We start from the raw sequence: 22154 nt of genomic DNA, 5'->3' as shown, positions 1-22154 counted from the left end.
CCCTTACTGTTTTGAGTTTGGAAATGCCATCAGGATTTGGAGTTTGTTTGCCAAATAGTTGCAGCACCTCCTTTCTGGCTTCCTCTTGCCAATAAGGATGTTGTCCTAGAAGAACGACAGTCCATGCAAGCAAAGTATTAGTAGTTTCTGTAAGATCAAATATGGACATAACACATATCATCATAAAGTAATTGATGATTAGCTTAATATCAATCCTAGTTTAACATGGATACAAACAGTGAATCAATACTAGTGACTTAATGAAGTAGTGTATCAATTCATTAAGGATAGTAATCCATTGCTTAGTCGACAAGAAAGGCTATAAGTTGTGATACATTAGGAATCTAATAGTGAAACCTAAACCGACAAGGAATGCTTTAATGGGAAGCTTCTTGAGGTTTAAGTCTCATATATATACAGATGAATTGGTCCCTGATTACTACCACGACTATTGCATAAGTTCTGTCCATTGAGAAGCAAGTTGGTAAGTAACAGAAGACCATATTCAGTGATCGTGTTTAGCAGCTGCATAAGATGGAATCCATGACAGTAATTGCAGAAGGTAAGCCTTGATCTTTTTATGATTGTTGTGCATATGTTGTGAGCATGTAACTATGGTTTTACAATTGGTATCAGAGCATAGGCTCACAAATATGAAAAATCGTTTTAGGGTTTTGCAAAACGAACATAAAATTTTTAAGGGTTTTTTGCTTTACGGCTCAAGTAACTGATCAGGTTACTGACCGAGTCACTGGTCATGTGACTGATCAGGTACCTAACCAAGTAAGTAACTGACCAGGTAACTGACCAAATAACTGGTCAGGTACCTGATCAAGGTAAGTTACTTAAGTCGACTGCTGCATCTGGTTAATTATAAAATTCACGCTTCCGCTATGATTTTTTTTTTAGCAGCAAATTGGGGAAAAAGCAAAAACAGGTTTTTCTGTGAAAATTGTTTTCGATTCATAGCATGATAATTAAGTTTTGATTGTGCCCAAGAACCCTAGTTGCATTCCCGGCGTGCGATAGGCTAGAGTAGATGGTGACCGGATGAAATTTACAATTTCTTGATTGTTCTGTGGTTTCTTGGAATCGAAACAATTTAGATTGTGCTTGAATATGCATGATGAATTGATTGATGATATGGTATTGTATCTGTGATTGTGTAAAATTGTATGAAGAACAGAAATCTCCCAGATTTTGTTTACACGTTAAAGTTGACAGATACAAGAGCTTAATTTTCTTACAAGGATGAATCTGGATAGAATGTAAAGTAAAAGAGCTCATATGTTTTGTGGTTTTCTGTTGGCATAAGTGATTATGATGCACAAAGCATCCTTCATTGATGTTGGCAGAAAACATTGATCAGGTACGTGTAACTGGTCAAGTAACTGACCAAGCAACTGACCAAGTAACTGTACCTGATCGAGTAACAAAACTGAAATTGTGTTTTGGGTTTTAAAACTATGCTTCAGTTTTATCTTCCAAAGAAGTGGTTAAGTATGGTTTTAGAATACAAAACAGCAGTATGCATGCTTGATGAAAATAAATACGAATACTTAGAAATTTTTCTTCTGTCTAAAGATGTGGATAAATTTCTTTGGATAACTTGTTTTCATTGAACATGGCATATTGATAAAGAACTCCAGGATATTAAGTTTCTGCTCAAAAGTGATGCTTAATATTGTTTTTGTTATGGACTGACATGAATGCAAGTATGGTTGTTTAGGTTTTCTGTATGTTCTTGTTTTGGTTACTTAAAGCTAAATAAAACACAGAAAACTTAAACATATTTTCTTTACAAACTGAGAACTCACTCGAATTTTTGTTTTGCTCCTTAGGTAACTCTTACATGAACTTGAACAGTGTCTTGATGTTAACTGGAACCAACTATAGAGCTTGGCTAGACTCTGTGGAAAATTATATGGGAATGCATGAGAACATAGACTACTGCTTTACTGAGAATAAGCCTGAAGAGTTAAATGAAAAGAGCACCAAGAAAGATACTGACCTTTACAAGAAGTGGCATAGATCCAATAGAATGGCTAAGAACCTCATCAGAACATCTATGTCTAAGACTGTCAGGGGAAGTATAGAAGAGCCTGAGCTAGCATCAGATTTTCTGGAACTCATAGGTGCTAAGTTTAAAGAAAGTGAAAAAGCAGAAGCAGGTAGGCTGACTAAAGAGTTTCATGATTTGAAGTACATGGGTTCAGGGGGAGTTAGAGAGCATATTATGAAGATGATCAATATAAATGGCAGACTCAGGGAACTCTTAATGGGGGTTAGGGATGAGCAAGTAGTGCATTATGCACTACATTCCTTGCCTAACAGTTTTAGTCATCTTAGGACCAGTTACAACTCTCAAAAGGGAAACTGGACTCTAGATGAACTTATATCCATCTGTGTGGATGAGGAATCTAGGATCAAGGAAGAAAAGGAACCTGCTACAACCATTAACCTCATTGAGAAGCCTAAAAGGAAAAAGCCCCAGAACAAGCTCAAGCCTACCAAAGCCATAACTAAGAGTTCAACAGCTGCAGTGGCCAAGGAAAACAGGTCATTCAAGTTCAAGTGCTGCTTTTGCAAAAGAGTAGGACACATGAAAAAGGACTGCACTGGCTATAAGAATTGGTTAGCCAAAAAGGGTAAGATTTTTTCTAATACAGTTTTTTCCTTAGAAATTAATCTTATAAATGTTGAACCACAGTCTTGGTGGATAGATTCAGGCTCACCTATTCATATTACTAATTCTTTGCAGGGATTCATAAGGAGGAGAATCCCAAAAAGTGATGAAGTGAACCTGTGTGTAGGCAAAGGCATGAGAGTGGCAGTCAAGGCTATTGGAACCTTAAAGCTCGATTTAGGATTAGGAAAATTATTAGTTCTGGACAATGTTTTTTATGTACCTTCCATGAGAAGGAATTTGGTTTCAGTTTCTCTTTTAGTAAAATCTGGTTGTAGACTTGTTATGGATAGTAATGGAATTCTTATTTCTAAAAATTCTGTTCAAATTGGTTCTGGTGTTATTATGAATGATTATTTACAGTTAAATTGTTCAATGGCTCAACAAGAAATTTTACTTGTTGAAAATAACACCAACAGTACTAGCACTTTAACAGGTGTTAAAAGAACCAAACTAAATGAAAAGTCTGCATTTTTATGGCATAGAAGACTCGGCCATGTTTCAAAAGAGAGATTGAAAATTTTGGTGAAAAACAACATCCTAAATGAACTTGATTTTTCTGATCTAACAGACTGTGTTGAATGCTTTAAGGGAAAAATAACTAATACTAGAAAGAAGACTGCATATAGAAGCCAAAATTTATTAGAACTCATACACACCGATATATGTGGACCATTTAGGCATCAAACTATCTGTGCGAATGTGTATTTTATCACATTTATTGATGACTTTTCTAGATACAGTTATATTTATCTACTTTCAGAAAAGGCACAAGCATTGAAAGCCTTTAAAATCTTTAAGTCTGAGGTAGAAAATCAACTAGAAAAGAAAATCAAAACAGTGAGATCAGATAGAGGGGGTGAGTTCTATGGCAAGTACACTGAATCCGGCCAACAAAAGGGTCCATTTGCCTTGTTTTTGCAAGACAATGGAATTAAAGCTCAATATACAACACCCTATAACCCACAACAGAATGGTGTTGCAGAGAGAAATAATAGGACCCTTTTGAACATGGTTAGATGCATGATGTGTACAACTGGTTTGCCAAAATTTTTGTGGGGTGAGGCTTTAAAAACTGCAAATTATATTTGCAACAGAACACCTAGCAAAGCTATAGAAAAGACTGCTTTTGAGCTTTGGTGTGGCAGAAAACCTAGTCTTCATCACTGCCATGTTTGGGGATGTCATGCAGAAGCTAGGATTTATAATCCAAGCTTGAATAAACTTGATCCTAAGACAGTTAGTTGCTATTTTATAGGTTATCCAGATAAATCTAAAGGCTATAAATTATATTCTGCTCATCATTCACCTAGAATTTTTGAAACACATCAAGTAAAGTTTCTAAGTGAAAAAGTTCACAATACAAACCTTGAGGATTTAACCTCAGATTTTGAGGAAATTGTGTCGGATGAGAATATAAGTGTTGTATTGCCTTTAGAACAAGATGTAACTGATCGAGTAACTGACCACGTAACTGTCCCTGATCAAGTAACCGGTCATGTAACTGGTCATATCACTGACCATGTAACTGACCAAGTAACTGTACTTGGTCATGTAACTGACCATGTAACTAGTCAAGTACCTGTCACTGGTCATGTCACTGGTCAAGTAACTAACCAAGTAACTGTCACTGGTCAAGTAACTGACCCTGTAACTGATCAAGTCCCTGTCAACCCTCAGCCTAGAAGATCACAGAGAGCAAGAAAACCAACTTATGGGGGGGAAGATAGTGACTACATTGTTTATCTGCAAGAAGCAAAAATTGAAATGGACTGTGCAGAGGACAATGATCCAACTACATTTAACCAGGCTATTGAAAGTAATGAATCTCACCAATGGCAGCTAGCAATGGAAGCAGAAATTGATTCCATGAGCCAAAATGCAGTTTGGGAATTAGTTGAACCTGACCCTAATCAGAAACCTATAGGTTGTAAATGGGTTTTCAAAACCAAAAGAGATGCAAATGGCAATGTAGAGAGACATAAAGCAAGATTAGTTGCCAAGGGTTTTACACAGAAGGAGGGCATTGATTTTACTGAGACTTTTTCTCCAGTTTCTACAAAAGACTCGTTTAGGATAATCATGGCTTTAGTAGCTCATTTTGATATGGAGCTGCACCAAATGGATGTTAAAACAGCATTCTTGAATGGTGAACTAGATGAAGTGATTTATATGAGGCAGCCAGAAGGTTTTGTGCAAGCTGGAAGTGAAAACTTAGTATGCAGGTTAAGAAAATCAATTTATGGCCTAAAACAAGCTTCTAGACAGTGGTACAAGAAATTTGATTCTGTGATTTCTACTTTTGGATTTACAGAGAATCTTGTTGATGAGTGTGTTTACTTGAAGACAATTGGGAACAATTTTATTTTCCTAGTACTCTATGTCGATGATATACTTTTGGCTAGCAGTAATTTTAAACTGCTTAAAGACACCAAGAGCTTTCTGTCAAAGAATTTTGACATGAAAGACTTAGGAGAAGCATCCTATGTACTAGGCATTGAGATTAAAAGAGATAGAGCACAGAGACTACTTGGTTTGTCTCAACAGAATTATATCACCAAAGTTTTGAAGAGATTTGGTATGGAGAAGTGTGCAGCTGGAGAAGTCTCCATGTCCAAGGGTGATAAACTAACCAAGAAGCAAAGTTCCAAAAGTGATGTTGAGAAAGAAAATATGGAGTCAAAGCCTTATGCTAGACTTGTAGGAAGTCTCATGTATGCATAAGTCTGCACTAGGCCAGACTTGTCTTTTGCAGTAGGGATTTTATCGAGATTCCAGTCTAATCCAGGCCATGAACATTGGGTAGCTGGGAAGAAAGTGTTGAGGTACCTGCAGAAAACAAAGAATCACATGCTAGTTTATAGGCAAGTGGAGGATCTGAAACTCGTTGGATTTTCAGATTCTGATTTCGCAGGGAACTATCCAGACTCCAAGAAGTCAACTTGTGGATATGTGTACATGCTAGCAGGAGGTGCAGTTGCTTGGAAAACCATGAAGCAAACACTAGTTTCAACCTCCACCATGCAAGCTGAATTTATTGCAGTATATGAAACTGTGTGTGAAGGACTTTGGATCAGGAATTTCTTGATGCAGACCAAAGTGTTAAGTCACATTGTGGCAGGCACACTTGTGATTTATTGTGATAATGAAGCAGCTGTTTTCTTTAGTAAGAACAGTAAAAGGTCAAATAATTCTAAACACATTGATTTAAAGTATTACAGTGTTAGAGAAAGGGTTAAGCATGGTGAGATAGCTGTTTTGAGCATTGACACGAATTCGCAGCTAGCAGACCCCTTCACCAAGGCCTTGTCAGTAGCAGCATTCCAGAAACATACAGCCAGCATTGGAGTTTTAGCTAATCTAGATGCTTAGGTTCAGTATAGAGTTAATCCAGTTTGAGCAATTTAAATTTCTAAGGTTTTTGAGTTCTTGTATTTTTTAGTTGTGATCTTTTGACTTTATTTATCACAACTTATTTGTAATGACAGATTTTATTATTAATAAATTTTGAGGTATTTTCAGATTCTGGTTATTGCTGCATTTTTTGTTGAATGTTCTGAAAATTATCGATTTTGTGTTTAAAGTTATACTTGCTATCAGATGGCTTAAATCATGTGAAGCATGATGTTAAGGTTCAAGCAATATTTTTAAGCCATCAGTGTTCAGTGAATTTGCTTGAGTTTCTGGTTTTAGAAACATAAAGTAGGACCTAATATATGTTTACTTGTTGATACACATTAACATATATTGTATCACTTCTGGTTGAACATATGTAGATTGCAGAAGCTTGTGTTAGTGGTTTTGAAACTCTGCATTTTTGTTAAAATGTATACTGTTTCTTGCTCTACATAAGTAACTGTGATCTGACCATGTTGAAATGGATTTTCGATTTGAGTTTGTTATCTGGCGCGCACTTCAGTAAGTTAAGTAGGTTTTGATGTTCTCTGGTGCAAATCATCGAGCATGATATGTGTGAGTCCAAGGGGGAGATTGTAAGATCAAATATGGACATAACACATATCATCATAAAGTAATTGATGATTAGCTTAATATCAATCCTAGTTTAACATGGATACAAACAGTGAATCAATACTAGTGACTTAATGAAGTAGTGTATCAATTCATTAAGGATAGTAATCCACTGCTTAGTCGACAAGAAAGGCTATAAGTTGTGATACATTAGGAATCTAATAGTGAAACCTAAACCGACAAGGAATGCTTTAATGGGAAGCTTCTTGAGGTTTAAGTCTCATATATATACAGATGAATTGGTCCCTGATTACTACCACGACTATTGCATAAGTTCTGTCCATTGAGAAGCAAGTTGGTAAGTAACAGAAGACCATATTCAGTGATCGTGTTTAGCAGCTGCATAAGATGGAATCCATGACAGTAATTGCAGAAGGTAAGCCTTGATCTTTTTATGATTGTTGTGCATATGTTGTGAGCATGTAACTATGGTTTTATAGTTTCTTGTCCAGCAAAGTAAAACGTCCTGCACTCTTCAACCAATTCGTTCATTGAAATCCGCTGCTTGTCATTGGCACCATGATGAGCCTTTAAAAGCAATCCCAGAAAATCACTCCCCAAGATTTCTTTTTCCCCAGTTATTTTTATTGCCTTTTGTTCTCTTTTCTTAACAATCTCCATTATGGAGGCACGTATTCCTTTCTCAAGCTTGTGTGCTTCAATCTGATGTTCTACAAACCTTACTGCAATTTTGAATGAAAGACCAAACATAGAGAAGTGATCATGACGTTGAATGAAATAAATTGACTGATCAAAGTAGATTCATCACCTAGAAGAAACATCGATTCTAGCTTGGTTTAAAATAGAATAAGAAAGGTGGCTAGCTACCTCATGCCAGGAAACCTGACTTCGAGAAAGCTTTTGTATAGTAAGGGGTAAAACTTCATCAACATTTCAAAAATGTTCTGTCCTTCTAAATAGCTGCTGCCAAATGCTGTCCTGGAAATCACTTCAGAAGTAAACAACCTAAACTCTTCATACATATCCATTTCTTTTCCGTCATGATTTTTCCACCTTTCTACCATTGCCTCGGCACTGGCTATTATATCTGGAAACATATTCTAGCAACACAATACCATCATGAAATTATTAGCTAGCATGTTTAATATTGTTTTTCTTCTAAACATTTTCTAGTGATCTATGTTTAATACTCACTGTTAAGCTCTCTCCATGAAAGGAATGGTTGGACACCTTTCTTAACTTGGCCCATTTTTCCCCTTCTGTCATAGAAATACTATCTCCTGTTAGCTTCTTCAGAAACTCACTGGGCTTCGATTTTGGATAGACTCCTTCTTTGTTATTGAGGATCTCTTTGCACAACTCAGGTTCTGTAATGACCAAAACTGGTTTAGGACCATACCATTGAAGAAAATTCTTCCCTGTGTAGAAATAACCAAATTAGTTTAAACACTCAACAAAAGTTTAAGTATAAACTATAGTTAAGTTAGGAGTTTGTGAATACCATAGGTCTTGGTCCATGAGTGAATATGAGGTTGAACTCTAGGAAATATATCATGTGATAGACTTATGGGCCTGCTCATCGCTTCCTTTTGCATGTTTAAGATTTCTTTGCCATTCCCATAGAGAAATCTATAAGAAGGACCTCTGATTCCCTGCAGAGCCATCAGATTCTGAATGCGAGTCGGAGTCCACCATAGTTTCTGAAAGGCCTTGATCAGAGCTAGGAGAAGCAACACACACAGAAAGCTTAAAATCATGATTCTAGTTATTGCGTTTTCTTTTTCTCTGGCTCAATCCACTACTTAACTCTTTTTTTTTTTCTCTTCATTTATTATTATAATTAACTTTGATACTCAAGGCAGGCAAAGAACTATGAAACAAACAGGAGGCCATCTAATCCACATCAATCTAGCTGACCTAAACATTAGTCTTACGACAATGCCGAGAGAAAGAAACATAAGGTGGCTTTATAACTTGATGAGTTCTTGTCTTTTGTATTTGTTATGGTTAGAGCATCTCGGCTGAGAATTTTTCCACCACAGTAGTTATGTAAGCGAAACACTTATCATCATCTAGTAAGCAAGTTCACTTGAAATTTTTTTCTTTCTTGACTTGTTCCCCTTTATAAATAATTGACACAGCTATCAATACTAAAGTACTGTCTGCAAGAATTACCAATTAACAGATGTAACTTTAAGCTGTTTCTATGGAAGGCAGAGTTGGATAGCTTTCACAATTTTCTCCCAGTTTTACCTTCAGTAGTTCATGTCCATCTCCTAATATATTCCTTCTTCACAACTACTTGGCATTATTTTTCAGAAAAGCTCTATCTTTGTTATATTTAGTATTTCTTACACACCTCAGGTTCTGTAATCACCATTTGAGTCGAATGACCATGCCACTGAAAAAATTCTTCCCTATGGTAAAATTTGAAATGTTTATAGAATTTGCTGTGTATTCTTCTCATTGAGAGGTAAGCATTATATACACAAGGGATTACTAAAGCATTATATACAAAGCATTAGTCTAAGCAATTACAATGAGTTAGCTATTTAAATCCTTAGTCTAGGCAATTACATAATGGAGAGGAAGCTAAGATCAAGCAATTAGGAAATACATTGAATCTGGACAAAGAGGATTAATTAGGTGGTTTAACAAAAGTGATAAACTATTCTAGAAGCTTATAGTAGGAAAACACAGAAAGATTGAAAAGATCAATAGTAGGCCTCCCAAGTAACACGTTTTTCTTATTGATTTTGTTTTCTTGACATAATCCCATCACAAACTTATAAAAATTCCTTGGCTGCATTAGTGATACACATATTTTTATTTTTCTGTAGATTCCAGAAGCTGATGCTACACTCATAATAACGCCTTACATAGGCCTTTATGACTTTTGGTATGTACCACATTTGTCCAATCAAACTCGAATTTTTCCTTTTTCTGCTGGAATGCAAAATGTCTGTTGTTGTACTCAATAGTTTTCTATATAGTTGTTCACTTCTCATTTCTAGGATCATAGAATCTCCCTCACCCAGAACTGGTATGGTTCTGTACAGCTTGTTGATTTAGCTATTTGTAGTGAGCTTCATACTTCAAAGTTTCAACTCGACAAGACCAAATCTCCACCCTTTCAAGCAAAGACTTACAATATGTATGCAAACTAAGAAATGTTAAAAATGTATTGGCAGTGGAACTACTGGTGGATTGCACATGCTAACTCAGAAATATGATGTTTATTTATTTAGGTTGGAGATGGCATATCAGCAACTATTCTGATTCTTGACAATCAGTTTAGCAGTTGCATTTTTATAAGCTAGCATATCCAATACACCAACTGCAAGATTCTATGGGGAGTTCCTCTTATTTCCACAGCTCAAAGTGAGTGTAGAGATATTTGAACTCCATGCTGTGGGCAAACAGTGAGATACTGAGAAGGCGAGTGGACATAACCCGGGGAAAGGGTAAATGAGTAGCGTTGTAGAATCATTGACAGAGCGACCTTTGCTTCAATGGTGGCAAAGTTGAAGCCTACACATATTCTAGGTCCCAATCCAAATGGCATGAATGCAGCCATGTTATCATTAGTAGCTTTAGCAGCCCCTTCAGAGAATCGCTCTGGTTTGAAAAGTGTCACATCTTGTCCCCATAATTGAGGATCATGGTGAAGTGCTAGAGTTGGGACAAGCAATTCAACATCAGCAGGAACTAGGAGTTTTCCCAGTCTAACTTCCCTTGCAACTTTCCTTATAAGCATAACAGCAGGAGGATATAACCTTAGAGTCTCATTGATGATCATACTCATCTGCATCAATAAAATCAAACTGTCAACAAATGAAGATGAGTTTCAAACTTAATTGCACATATCTACCAATTTGACAAGCATATTTTAACTGAGTTATCGACGTTCTTACAGTTTTGAGTTTGGCAAGGCCATCATAAGTTGGATTTTCTTTACCAAATAATTGCAGGACCTCCTTTCTTGCTTCATCTTGCCATTCAGTATGGAGTGCCAGAAGAAGAACAGTCCAAGCAAGCAAAGTATTAGTGGTCTCTTGTCCAGCAAAGTAAAACGTCCTGCACTCCTCAACCAATTCATCCATCGAAATCCTCTGCTTGTCATTTGTACCATGATGATCCTTCAAAAGCAATCCTAGAAAATCACTCCCAAAGCTGTCTTCTTCTCCAATGATTGCCTCCTTTTCTCTTTTCTTAACAATATCCATTATGGAGTCACGTATTCCTTTGTCAAGTTTGTCTGATTCAATGTCATCACTGGTTCTAAACACCTTACTGGGATTTTGAATGAAAGACTAAACTTAAGAAGCGATCATGACCAGTGATATATATTCACCAATCAAAGGATACTAAAGGAAATGATCGATTCTTGGGTTAAAATTGAGAGAGCAAGCAAGTTACCTAATGCCAGGAAACCTGATTTTGAAAAGATTTCGGAAGATTATGATGATTAACTTCGACAACTTCTCAAAAAGGTTCTTGCCTTGTAAGTAGCTGCTGCCAAATGCTGTCCTTGAAATTACTTCTGAAGTGTACAACCTAAATTCTTCAACCACATCAATCTCTTTCCCTTCATGACCTTTCCACCTCTCTACCATCGCCTCAGCACTAGCTTTCATGTCTACAAACATATTCTACCAACACAATACCATAATGCAATTATTAACAACATTGATGATTCTGTTTTTTATACACATTCCAGTAAACTGCAGTTAGAACTTACTTTTACTCTCTCTCCATGGAAGGCATGGTTGGACAGCTTTCTCAGCTTTTCCCATTTTTCACCTTCTGTCACTGAAATGCTATCTCCTACTAGCTTCTTCACAAGTTTAGAAGCTTTCGGTTTTGGATAAACTCCATCTTTGTTAAGGAGGATCTCTTTGCACAATTCAGGTTCTGTAACAACCAAAACAGGTTGTGGACCATACCATTGAAGAAAATTTCTCCCTGTGCAGCAGCAATGACTAAAATAAATCTATGAACAAAGTTTATAAAGAAACTATAGTTGAGTTAAGACTTGTAATACCATAACACTTGGCCCATGCATGAATATGAGGTTGAACATGAGAAGAGATATCATGGGTTAATTTCATTTGCCTTCTCATCGCTTCGTTTTGCATGCTAATAATTTCTTTGGCGTTCCCATAGAGAAATCTGTAAGAAGGACCTTTGATTCCCTGCAGAGCCATCAGATTCTGAATGCGAGTCGGAGTCCACCATAGTTTGTGAAAGGCCTTGATCAGAGCTAAGAGAAGCAACAGAGAGAGAGAGCTTAAAATCATGATTCTGGTTTTTGTGTTTTTCTTTCTCTGACTCAGTTCACTATTTAACTTTGTTGCTCTTAGTTGTTAATGATTATTAATTTTGGATATCCAGGAACTATGAGACAAACAATACGCCATCTTGTCCACATTGATCAATATGACCTTGTATTAATATATTGCATGTCTTACAACAATGCTAAGAGAAGAAAACAACAGGTGAGTTTCTAACTTGATGCATTCTTGATCTTTGGTATTTGTCATGGTTAGAGCTAGTCGGTAGAGAATCTGTCCATTAGGGTAGTTATATATGTTGACTTCAGGTGGCCAAATATATAGTTCCTCACATAATGATTTTATTTAACTCAATTTCTCATACTTTTCTTTGTTGGAATGCAGAATCTGTGTCTTCCATTTATTCACTATTCACTTTTAGGCATCAAAGTTAGAATCTTTCTTATCATAAGCTGTTAATTAGGATTGTAACACTGCTCGTTGATTCTATAGAGCTTGATGGATCACGGAGAGCTTCCAATTATGTTAAAAAAAAGTTTAGCAATTTGCATGTGACATAAAAACAAAATTAGTATCACCCTGCAAGACCCAAAACTCCACCTTTGCCATGGAATCAAAGGTTAAGATATGTAAGCAACCATGAAGGGGTTAAACATCTAATGGGCAATTGGCTGATTGGCCAAATAATAAAAAAGCATGCATAGGAAGTGTCCAGCTATTTGGTGAGTTGCATATATTAATTCAGAGATGTGATGTTTGTTGTAAATGATAATGACTATTCATGCAATAGGTATTGCTTAATGTATGCGATTGACAGACTCGTAATGTGTGCGATTGACATACTTGTAATGTGCGATTGACAGACTCGTAATGTATGTGATTGACATACTTGTAATGTGCGATTGATTAGTATAGCTATTATGTATTGCATTTTGTATACATGATGTAACCTTATATAAACCTCATGGTGAGATGAATACAATACAATACAATTTTTCCAATTCTCTACAATACGTTATCAGCACGAGCCCTAACCACAAGAAAAAAACCAAACCAGAAAATTCTTCAAAACCTGCCACTACCACCTTCGAGCCTCACTGCCGCAGCTCCTAGCCCACGCTAGTCTCACCTGCGCACCTGCCCCTGCAGCACCTATGTGCCTGTGCGCGCACGCATCCCTGCTGCCCCTGCAGCACCAACGCACACCGACTGCATCCTTTTCCTTTCCTGTGCACGTCTCTCTGCTTGCAGGCTCCAAAACATCTAGTTAGGAACCTCAGATCAAAATCCTTTCTTCATCAGAGTTGTTCGTCTCTGTCTCTTCCATCTGACCTCCGAATTTCAGCCTTATCGGAGTTATTTTGAGACCGGTACAACAATCAAAGTGAAAGCTGTTCAGAAGAGAATCTGCTCCGAATTTCAACACATAAGTTTTGTAATTAAGGTTGCTGCTTTCTTGTATTTTAAATTCCTTTTATTTTTTGCACAATTTTGAAATATATGAACAGGATTTTGAGTATTTAATAAAGCGAAATTATGGGGATTCACGCTTAACGAACTAAGAGTGTTCATAATGCTCGGACTAAGAGCGTCCGTAAGCATCAACGTGTGACCATATTAAAACATTATTGTTTGGTCTAATCCAAAAGAGATTCTTAGAAATTGTTTTCTTGGTAGCATAGCTCAGAAATCTTATTATTTTAGTTTTTGTGGAAGTTTAGCTCCGAAACTAATATATCTTCTCTTCTTATTTTCAGGATGTCGAATGAACCTAGACTCGACTTTCCCATGCTTGACTCAATAGGCTCGGATTACCACAGTTGGGTAACCGATGTTGAGAACCACCTCACTTCAAAGGGAATATTACCCATAATCCAGGCACCTAACCTGGATCGTGTGTTCGTGCGAACACCTACAAAGCATGCTCAAGCAGTTATCTTGATGCGACGCCATATGGACAAGGCACTCAGATTGGAGTATATGTCGATCAAGGATGCAAGAGAGCTATGGATAGCGCTAGAAGAGCGTTTTGGCAATGTCCAAGATTCCCTCCTCCCTGACTTGAAGGTTCAATGGAACAATCTGCACTTTGCTGATTTCAAGTCTGTTGCTGAATATAATTCAGAAGCTCTTCGCCTACAGTCCATGTTGAGGTTTTGTGGACAACCTGTCACAGAGCAAGAGCTAATTGAGAAAACTCTCTCCACCTTCCCCGTTTCAGCCATTGTGGTATCAAAGCAATACCGCGCGCACTGAAGTCAATGCTGGACGGATCACGAGGTTTCATCAGCTTATCAATCTCATATCTGTAGCTGAGAAACATGTTAACATACTCGTGAGGAATTATAATTCAAGGCCCATTGGAACTAAGAGCGTTCATGAGGCGAATTATAATGCACCCAAAAGAGGGCGCAAGGAGCGGAACCCTAAGAATAAGGGATATGAGGGACGTATGGGTCCATATAACCGCCCTAACCAGGAAAGAAACCGCAAGTTTGGTGCGGATACACGTAGTGGCAATGCCACACGTGGGAGAGGGGGTCGTGGCAACCCTGGCCGTGGTGGTGGCACCAACCCTCCTAGGGAACGCCCACAACGTGCACCTCAATTAGAGGGAGACAACCACAATGATGTGTGCCATCGATATGGATCAAGTGAGCATTGGTTCAAGCAATGCAAGGCAAGCGAGCAACTAGCTGTAAGATACAGGGCATACAGGGACCTGAGAGAGCAAGAAGTGTACCTTGCAGAAGAAGAAGAAAATGGTGGAGACGTCCATCTCACCATAGAGGACTTCAAAGCTGACGATGAAGTACACAAGGATGCCGCAGACTTTGATTAGATTAGTCCTCTTATTTTCCAAGAATTTTTGTAATGGCAATATGCCTTAGTCAATAAATGACAATTGTATTAAACTCTTTCTTATGTGGTGCACCCAATGAAATATGATGTCTAGGAAAGTCATTGAGATTAATGGTACTTAAGAGAGCCTCGCTCCACCAACATCTTTCTCTACTTTCCTGGTCATATTTGATTGGAGTTACCAAACGGATAGAGTGACTACAATGTGTCTTAGTTTGATTTTATTTTGGATTAGATTTTTTGGGACCTTTGATGAAATCATTGGCTATCTTTATTAATAAAGTATCGTATTATTCGATGTCATGGACATGTTTTAATTCCGAACTTTATTATTTTTCAGGATGTTTCCTGGAGAGTTGGAATGCCTTGTTGATAGTGGCACCACACATACTATATTGCGACATAGGCAACTATTTCTATGGATGACGCCTAGTCGATCTTCTGTGACTATGATGGCTGGACCATCACAATTGATTCATGGTCGAGGACCAGCTCAATTTATGTTGCCAAATGGCACAAGTATTAATGTCACCGAAGCTCTATATGCTCCTAGGGCTGGAAGGACCCTATTGAGTTTTAAAGATATAAGAGCCAATGGTTTTCATGTGGAAACACATTGTGAGAATGGACAAGCTAGAGTTCCTTTGCATCACCTCTAATGACTACGGACATAAACGAGTATTAGAGAAACTTATGTGTCGCTCTAGTGGGTTGTATGAAACCACTATTCGAATTATTGAATCCAATCATATCATGAGAGATGACTTATGGGATTCTTACACATATAGGCTTTGGCATGACCGTTTGGGACACCTAGGTCGTGATATGATGATCCGTATATTAAAGACTTCACACGAACATCCATTTTTCAAAACGAAAAGAAGTCAGAACCAAAATTCGATCCAAGGTAGGGCTGGCACCGCCTACCCCCTACGGCCCAAAAGTGGTATTGACGCCACCAATACCTCCTAGCTTGGTTCCTTTTTTCTACTTCTAAAGTCAATTGTGACTTGGTGGCTCAACCGGATACTTCCCTGGTTGCTTCTAAAGCCCCTCTTTCGTTTTGCAAAGCCTGCTCTTTAGCAAAATTAGGATCGAGACTATCCTATGCAAAGGACACTAAGGAAAATATTCAATTCTTACAAAGAATCCAAGGTGATATTTGTGGGCCTATTCAACCCAATTGCGGACCATTTAGATATTTTATGGTGTTGGTTGATGCATCGACACGATGGTCACATGTCATGCTATTGTCCACAAGAAATGCTGCATTTGCTAAACTCCTAGCACAAATCATTAAATTAAGGGCTCACCACCCTGATCATCCCATGCATTAAGTCAATTCGTCTTGACAATGCTGGAGAGTTTACATAAAAAACGTTTGATGACTATTGCATGTCCATTAGGATTGAGGTTGAACACCTTGTTGCTCATGTTCACACCCAAAATGGTCTCGCAGAAGCTGCCATTAAACAACTTCAAATGGTTGCTAGAGCATTGGTTATGCGCACCAATCTCCCTGTTTCTGCTTGGGGCTATGCAATATTGCATGCAGCTGTGCTCATTGGTCTGAGGCCTACTGCCACTCAACCTTTCTCTGTGTCCGAGATGGTTACTGGATACGAGCCTGACGTCTCACACTTACGCATATTTGGGTGCGCAGTTTATGTGTCAATTGCGCCGTCACAGCGCACCAAAATGGGTCCTCAAAGACGATTAGGCATTTATGTTGGCTATGACTCTCCAACCATTATCCGCTACTTAGAACCCTTGACAGGCGATCCATTTACTGCTAGATTTGCGGATTGTCATTTTGATGAGACAGTCTTCCCGTCATTAGGGGGAGATAAGAACAATAATGTTCAACAGGAACGACATGAATTGTCGTGGTCTGTCCCCACTTTGTCTCATCTTGATCCTCGAACCGTACAGTCCGAAATTAAAGTGCGGAGAATACTCAATCTTCATAACGTAGCAGACTCGATGCCTGATGCGTTTTCTGATATCGCTAAAGTGACAAGATCACACATACCTGCTGCAAACGTGCCTGCAAGGATTGATGTCCCTAAAAATCATGGACATGGAGCCGCCCCTAAGGGTATTGGGCACGGCGCCGCCACTACTAATGGTGATGGCAATGTGGCTCAGGCTGGGCTCCCAGCAAGGAAACGTGGGAGACCCAAAGGTTCGATGAATTCTCTTCCAAGAAAGAAAGCGAGTTTGGCACATAAAGATCTATTAATCATCGACATAAATAGCCCGTCTCATGAAGATATTCCGGATTATGGTTATATCCAAGAGACATCATTGGGGGACGCTCCAATGTTAGAACCAATTCCAGGGAATAGGGAGATCTCCATGAATTACACTAGTGTACATGAGACGTTGAATCGAGATTCTATTATCCTTGATGATGTGTTCGCATATTCTATTGCTCAAGGAATTATAGAACACGATGATATCGAACCTCGCTCCGTTGAAGAATGTCAACGAAGAGCAGACTGGCCTAAATGAAAAGATGCGATCCAGGTTGCATTGAATTGGATTCACTAACAAAGAGACAGGTATTTGGGCCTATAACGCTGACACCCCCAAGTATAAAGCCTGTTGGCCATAAATGGGTCTTTGTTAGAAAGTGTAGTGAGAAAAATGAGGTTGTTAGATACAAAGCTCGCCTTGTGGCGCAAGGTTTCTCACAACGCTCTGGAATCGACTACGAGGAGACATATTCTCCCGTAATGGACGTTATAACGTTCCGCTACCTTGTCAGTTTGGTAGTTTCCGAAAAACTTGACATGCAGCTTATGGATGTAGTTACAGCATATCTCTATGGGGATCTAGATTCAGAGATATACATGAAGGTTCCAGATGGACTTCAATTACCCAAGTCAAGTGGCTCTAAACCACGGAGTGCGTTTTCAATAAGATTGAGATGCTCACTATATGGATTGAAACAATCCGGACGGATGTGGTATAACCGTCTAAGTGACTACTTGATTGGGAAGGGATATGAGAACAATGAAATATGCCCATGCGTGTTTATAAAAAGGACAAGTTCCGGATTTGCAATTGTAGCAGTTTATGTCGATGACATGAACCTAATTGGAACTCTAGATGAGTTAAAGGAAACTGCTAAGTACTTGAAATCCGAATTTGAGATGAAAGATCTTGGGAAAACACGGTTTTGTCTCGGACTAGAACTCGAGCACCGTAGCTATGGGATTATGATCCATCAGTCAGCATATACTCAAAAATTACAAAGGCGCTTTAATGAAGATAAAGCAAAGCCTGTGAGTACTCCCATGATCGGTCGTAGTCTTGAGCCTGAAAAAGATCCGTTTCGTCCAAGGGATGAGGACGAAGACTTATTAGAGGCTGAAGTGCCATATCTAAGTGCAATAGGCGCATTATTGTACTTAGCACAATGCACAAGACCGGACATCTCATTCGCAGTAAACTTGTTAGCTCGACACAGTTCTGCGCCAACACGCCGCCATTGGATTGACATAAAGACAATCTTTCGATACTTGAGAGGTACGATTGATATGGACTTGTTCTATCCCCACAGAGAGAAGAAATAACGGAAGTGTGGGATCGGACTCCACAAGGCAAAACGCCACCTTCCGTGCTCCTCCTCCTCTCCATCAAAATGACAACGACGTCTTGATAGGTTTTGCTGATGTAGGGTATCTCTCTGACCCTCACAAAGGTCGCTCCCAAATGGGTTATGTCTTTACCATGGGAAGCACTGCGATATCTTGGAGGTCTACAAAGCAGACCCTTGTTGCTACTTCCTCAAATCATGCAGAGATTATCGCTCTACATGAAGTCGTGCGAGAAAGCATATGGCTAAGGTCTGTAGTTAGACACATTCGAGGAACTTGTGGTTTGAAGTCTACCACAGATGAACCTACATGCATTTATGAAGATAATGCAGATTGTATTGAGCAAATGAAGTTAGGTTTCATCAAGGGCGACAACACCAAGCATATATCGCCTAAGTTCTTTTACAATCAGCAACAACAAACACTTCTAAATATTGAAGTGAATCAAATCCGTTCAGAGGATAATGTAGTGGACTTGTTTACCAAGTCGTTACCTAAATCCACCTTCGAGAAACATATGAAGAGCATCGGATTAAGAATGTTATCCGAACTCCCATAATTGTAGAAATCAGGGGGAGACCTTGACATCAGGGGGAGGTATGATGTCTACATGTTCGATCTCGAAGAGTGAAGGACGTGTTGTGCTCTTTTTGCCCTTCGACCAGGGTTATTTTTGTCCAACAGGGTTTTTGTTACCTGGCAAGGTTTTTAGTCAGGCAACGATCAAAGCGTCATCACCGAGTTTGAGCGGCACAAGAGGGAGTGTTGAAGGATGTCGACTACTCCACATTCACGCGCGTTGTGCTCTTTTTCTCCTTCGACCAAGGTTGTTTTTTCCCACATGGTTTTTATTACTTGGCAAGGTTTTTGACGAGGCAACTTAGAAGCGCATAGCAGAGGCAACACTATTGACATGGAATATCCAATGGGGAGTGTTGTAAATGATAATGACTATTCATGCAATAGGTATTGCTTAATGTATGCGATTGACAGACTCGTAATGTGTGCGATTGACATACTTGTAATGTGCGATTGACAGACTCGTAATGTATGCGATTGACATACTTGTAATGTGCGATTGATTAGTATAGCTATTATGAATTGCCTTTTGTATACATGATGTAACCCTAGATAAACCTCATGGTGAGATGAATACAATACAATACAATTTTTCCAATTCTCTACAACAATGTTTTATTTATTGGAGGTGTGGTGTTTAATTAAGCACCATTTTGATTCTTGACAAACAGTTTAGCAGTTGCTGTTTCATAAGCTAGCATAATATATATCCAACTTCAAGATTTTATGTGAAGTTCTGGTCTTCACAGCTCAAAGTGGGTGTAGAATTACTTGAACTCCATTATGAGGGCGAACAGTAACATACTGAAAAGGCGAGTGGACATAACCTGGGGAAAGGGTAAATGAGTAGCGTTGTAGAATCATTGACATAGCTATCTTTGCTTCAAGGGCAGCAAAGTTGAATCCTACACATATTCGGGGTCCCAATCCAAAGGGCATGAAGGCGGCCATGTTATCATTAGTAGCTTTAGCAACCCCTTCAGAGAATCGCTCTGGTTTGAAAAATTCCACTTCTTCTCCCCAGAACTGAGGTTCATGGTGAAGTGCTAGAGTTGGGACGAGCAATTCAACATTAGCAGGAACCAAGAGTTTTCCCAGTCTAACTTCCCTTGAAACTTTCCTTGCAAGCAAAATAGCAGGAGGATATAACCTTAGAGTCTCATTAATGATCATACTCATCTGCATGTATCAAAATAAAGAATAAGAGATTGAGCAACCAAGATTAGTTTCAAACTTAGTTGAACGTTTCAGATTATCAAATGAGTTAGAAGGAGGGATCTTACTGTTTTTAATTTGGCAATGCCATCATAAGTTGGAGTTTCTTTACCAAATAACTGCAGGACCTCCTTTCTTGCTTCCTCTTGCCATTCAGGATGGAGTGCCAGAAGAAGAGTAGTCCAAGCAAGCAAAGTATTGGTGGTCTCTTGTCCAGCAAAGTAAAACGTCTTGCATTCCTCAACCAATTCATCCACCGAAATCCTCTGCTTGTCATTTGTAGCATGATGAGCCTTTAAAAGCAATCCTAGAAAATCTTTTCCAAAGCTATCTTCTTCTCCAGCCTTTGCCTCCTTTTCTCTTTTCTTAACAATCGCCATTATGAAGTCGCGTATTCCTTTCTCAACCATTTCTGATTCAATATCATCGCTAGTTCTAAAAAGCTTACTGCAATTTTGAATGATAAGAGTAAACGTGAGAAGCGACGACATATAACATACATCAACCAATTATAGAAGATTCAACAACTAAAAAAGAAAGATCAATTCTCGCTAGCTACCTCATGCCAGGAAACCTGATGTTGAGAAGATTTCTGAATATTATGGAGGATAGCTTCATCAACATATCAAAAATCTTCTTCCCTTCTAAGTAGCTGCTGCCAAATGCTGTCCTGGAAATCACTTCTGAAGTCAGCAACCTAAATTCTTCAAACACCTCAATTTCTTTTCCTTCATGATTTTTCCACCTTTCTACCATCGCCTCAGCACTAGCTATCATGTCTGGAAACATATTCTAGTAACACAATACCATCATGAAACTATTAGCAACCGTAATATTTTTTTTCTAATAAACATATTCATGTAAACTATGGCTATAATTAAGGCCGGAATACTTACCTTTAAACTCTCTCCATGAAAGGCAAGGTTGGACAGCTTTCTCAACTTGGCCCATTTTTCACCCCCTGTCATGGCAACGCCATCTCCAAATAGCTTCTTCACAAAGATATTAGGCTCCGGTTTTGGATAAACTCCATCTTTGTTATTGAGGATCTCTTTGCACAACTCAGGTTCAGTAACGACCAAAACAGGTTTAACACCATACCATTGAAGAAAATTCTTCCCTGCATGTGTTAGCAATATATGACCACTAATTATACAAAAAAAGCTTAATTACCAACCAACCATAGTCAACTTAAGAGCTTGTACCATAACTCTTGGTCCATGCGTGAATATGGGGTTGAACGTGAGAAAATATATCATGTGATAAACTTATGGGTCTGCTCATGGCTTCCTTTTTCATGTTGGCGATTTCTGTGGAGTTCCCATAGAGAAGTCTGTAAGAAGGACCTCTGATTCCCTGCACAGCCATCAGATTCTGAATGCGAATCGGAGTCCACCATAGTTTGTGAAAGGCCTTGATCAGAGCTAAGAGAAGCAACACACACACAAAGATTAAGATCATGATTCTCCTTGTTGTGTTTCTTTTCTCTGGCTCAATCAACTATTTAAGCTGCTTGTTGCTCTTAGATTATTACTTTATTGATTTGATACTCAGCAGGCAAAGGAGTATGACAAACAAGAAGCCAAAACTTGTCCACAGAGAGATACTACATGTCTTTAGTTCCAAGAGGATAGATACAACGTAGTTGTCATAGATGGTACTCAACTTTTAACCTTAAGCATTTTTTTATATCTTTGGTATTGTCTTAGGTAGAGCAAGTTGGCTGAGGGTTTGTTGTTGGGCAAAATTATCACTTTGGTCACAGAATTTTGATCTGTTTGACACAACTACTTACTAATTGTGAAAAGTATCACTGTGGTCGCTCACATTAAGCAGCGTCTTACACTTTGGTATTTGTCACTCACATTAAGTCAGCTGAGGATTTGTTGTTATTTGAGTCCAGATACAGAACTCAGTTTTTTG

At 38.5% G+C, this 22154-nt stretch overlaps 3 protein-coding genes across 3 annotated transcripts; all 3 read right to left on the bottom strand.

The window, feature by feature from the left end:
• Positions 1-6839: 6839 nt before the first annotated feature.
• On the bottom strand, positions 6840-8515 carry LOC133712922 (cytochrome P450 CYP749A22-like). The gene is made up of 4 exons (XM_062139032.1): positions 8178-8515; positions 7871-8094; positions 7544-7776; positions 6840-7398 (listed from the first exon to the last, which is right to left on the bottom strand). Exons 1-4 carry the CDS (start codon positions 8431-8433, stop codon positions 7374-7376), a joined length of 738 nt encoding a protein of 245 aa, XP_061995016.1. The 5' UTR covers positions 8434-8515; the 3' UTR covers positions 6840-7373.
• Positions 8516-9890: 1375 nt separating this feature from the next.
• LOC133711108 (cytochrome P450 CYP749A22-like) lies at positions 9891-12219 on the bottom strand. The gene is made up of 6 exons (XM_062137276.1): positions 12188-12219; positions 11721-12034; positions 11418-11641; positions 11096-11328; positions 10591-10969; positions 9891-10481 (listed from the first exon to the last, which is right to left on the bottom strand). Exons 1-6 carry the CDS (start codon positions 12217-12219, stop codon positions 10053-10055), a joined length of 1611 nt encoding a protein of 536 aa, XP_061993260.1. The 3' UTR covers positions 9891-10052.
• A 7362-nt stretch (positions 12220-19581) lies between these two features.
• LOC133710075 (cytochrome P450 CYP749A22-like) lies at positions 19582-21812 on the bottom strand. Its single transcript, XM_062136052.1, has 5 exons — positions 21437-21812; positions 21128-21351; positions 20791-21023; positions 20300-20678; positions 19582-20195 (listed from the first exon to the last, which is right to left on the bottom strand). The coding sequence occupies exons 1-5, from the start codon at positions 21690-21692 to the stop codon at positions 19767-19769; spliced, it is 1521 nt and encodes a 506-aa protein (XP_061992036.1). The 5' UTR covers positions 21693-21812; the 3' UTR covers positions 19582-19766.
• Between the last annotated feature and the right edge of the window lie 342 nt (positions 21813-22154).

This window comes from Rosa rugosa, chromosome 5 (assembly GCF_958449725.1).
Source record: "Rosa rugosa chromosome 5, drRosRugo1.1, whole genome shotgun sequence".
NCBI lineage: Eukaryota > Viridiplantae > Streptophyta > Magnoliopsida > Rosales > Rosaceae > Rosa > Rosa rugosa.
The sequence above is the reverse complement of the archived record's forward strand: the minus strand, read 5'-3'. Positions and strand labels throughout refer to the sequence as shown.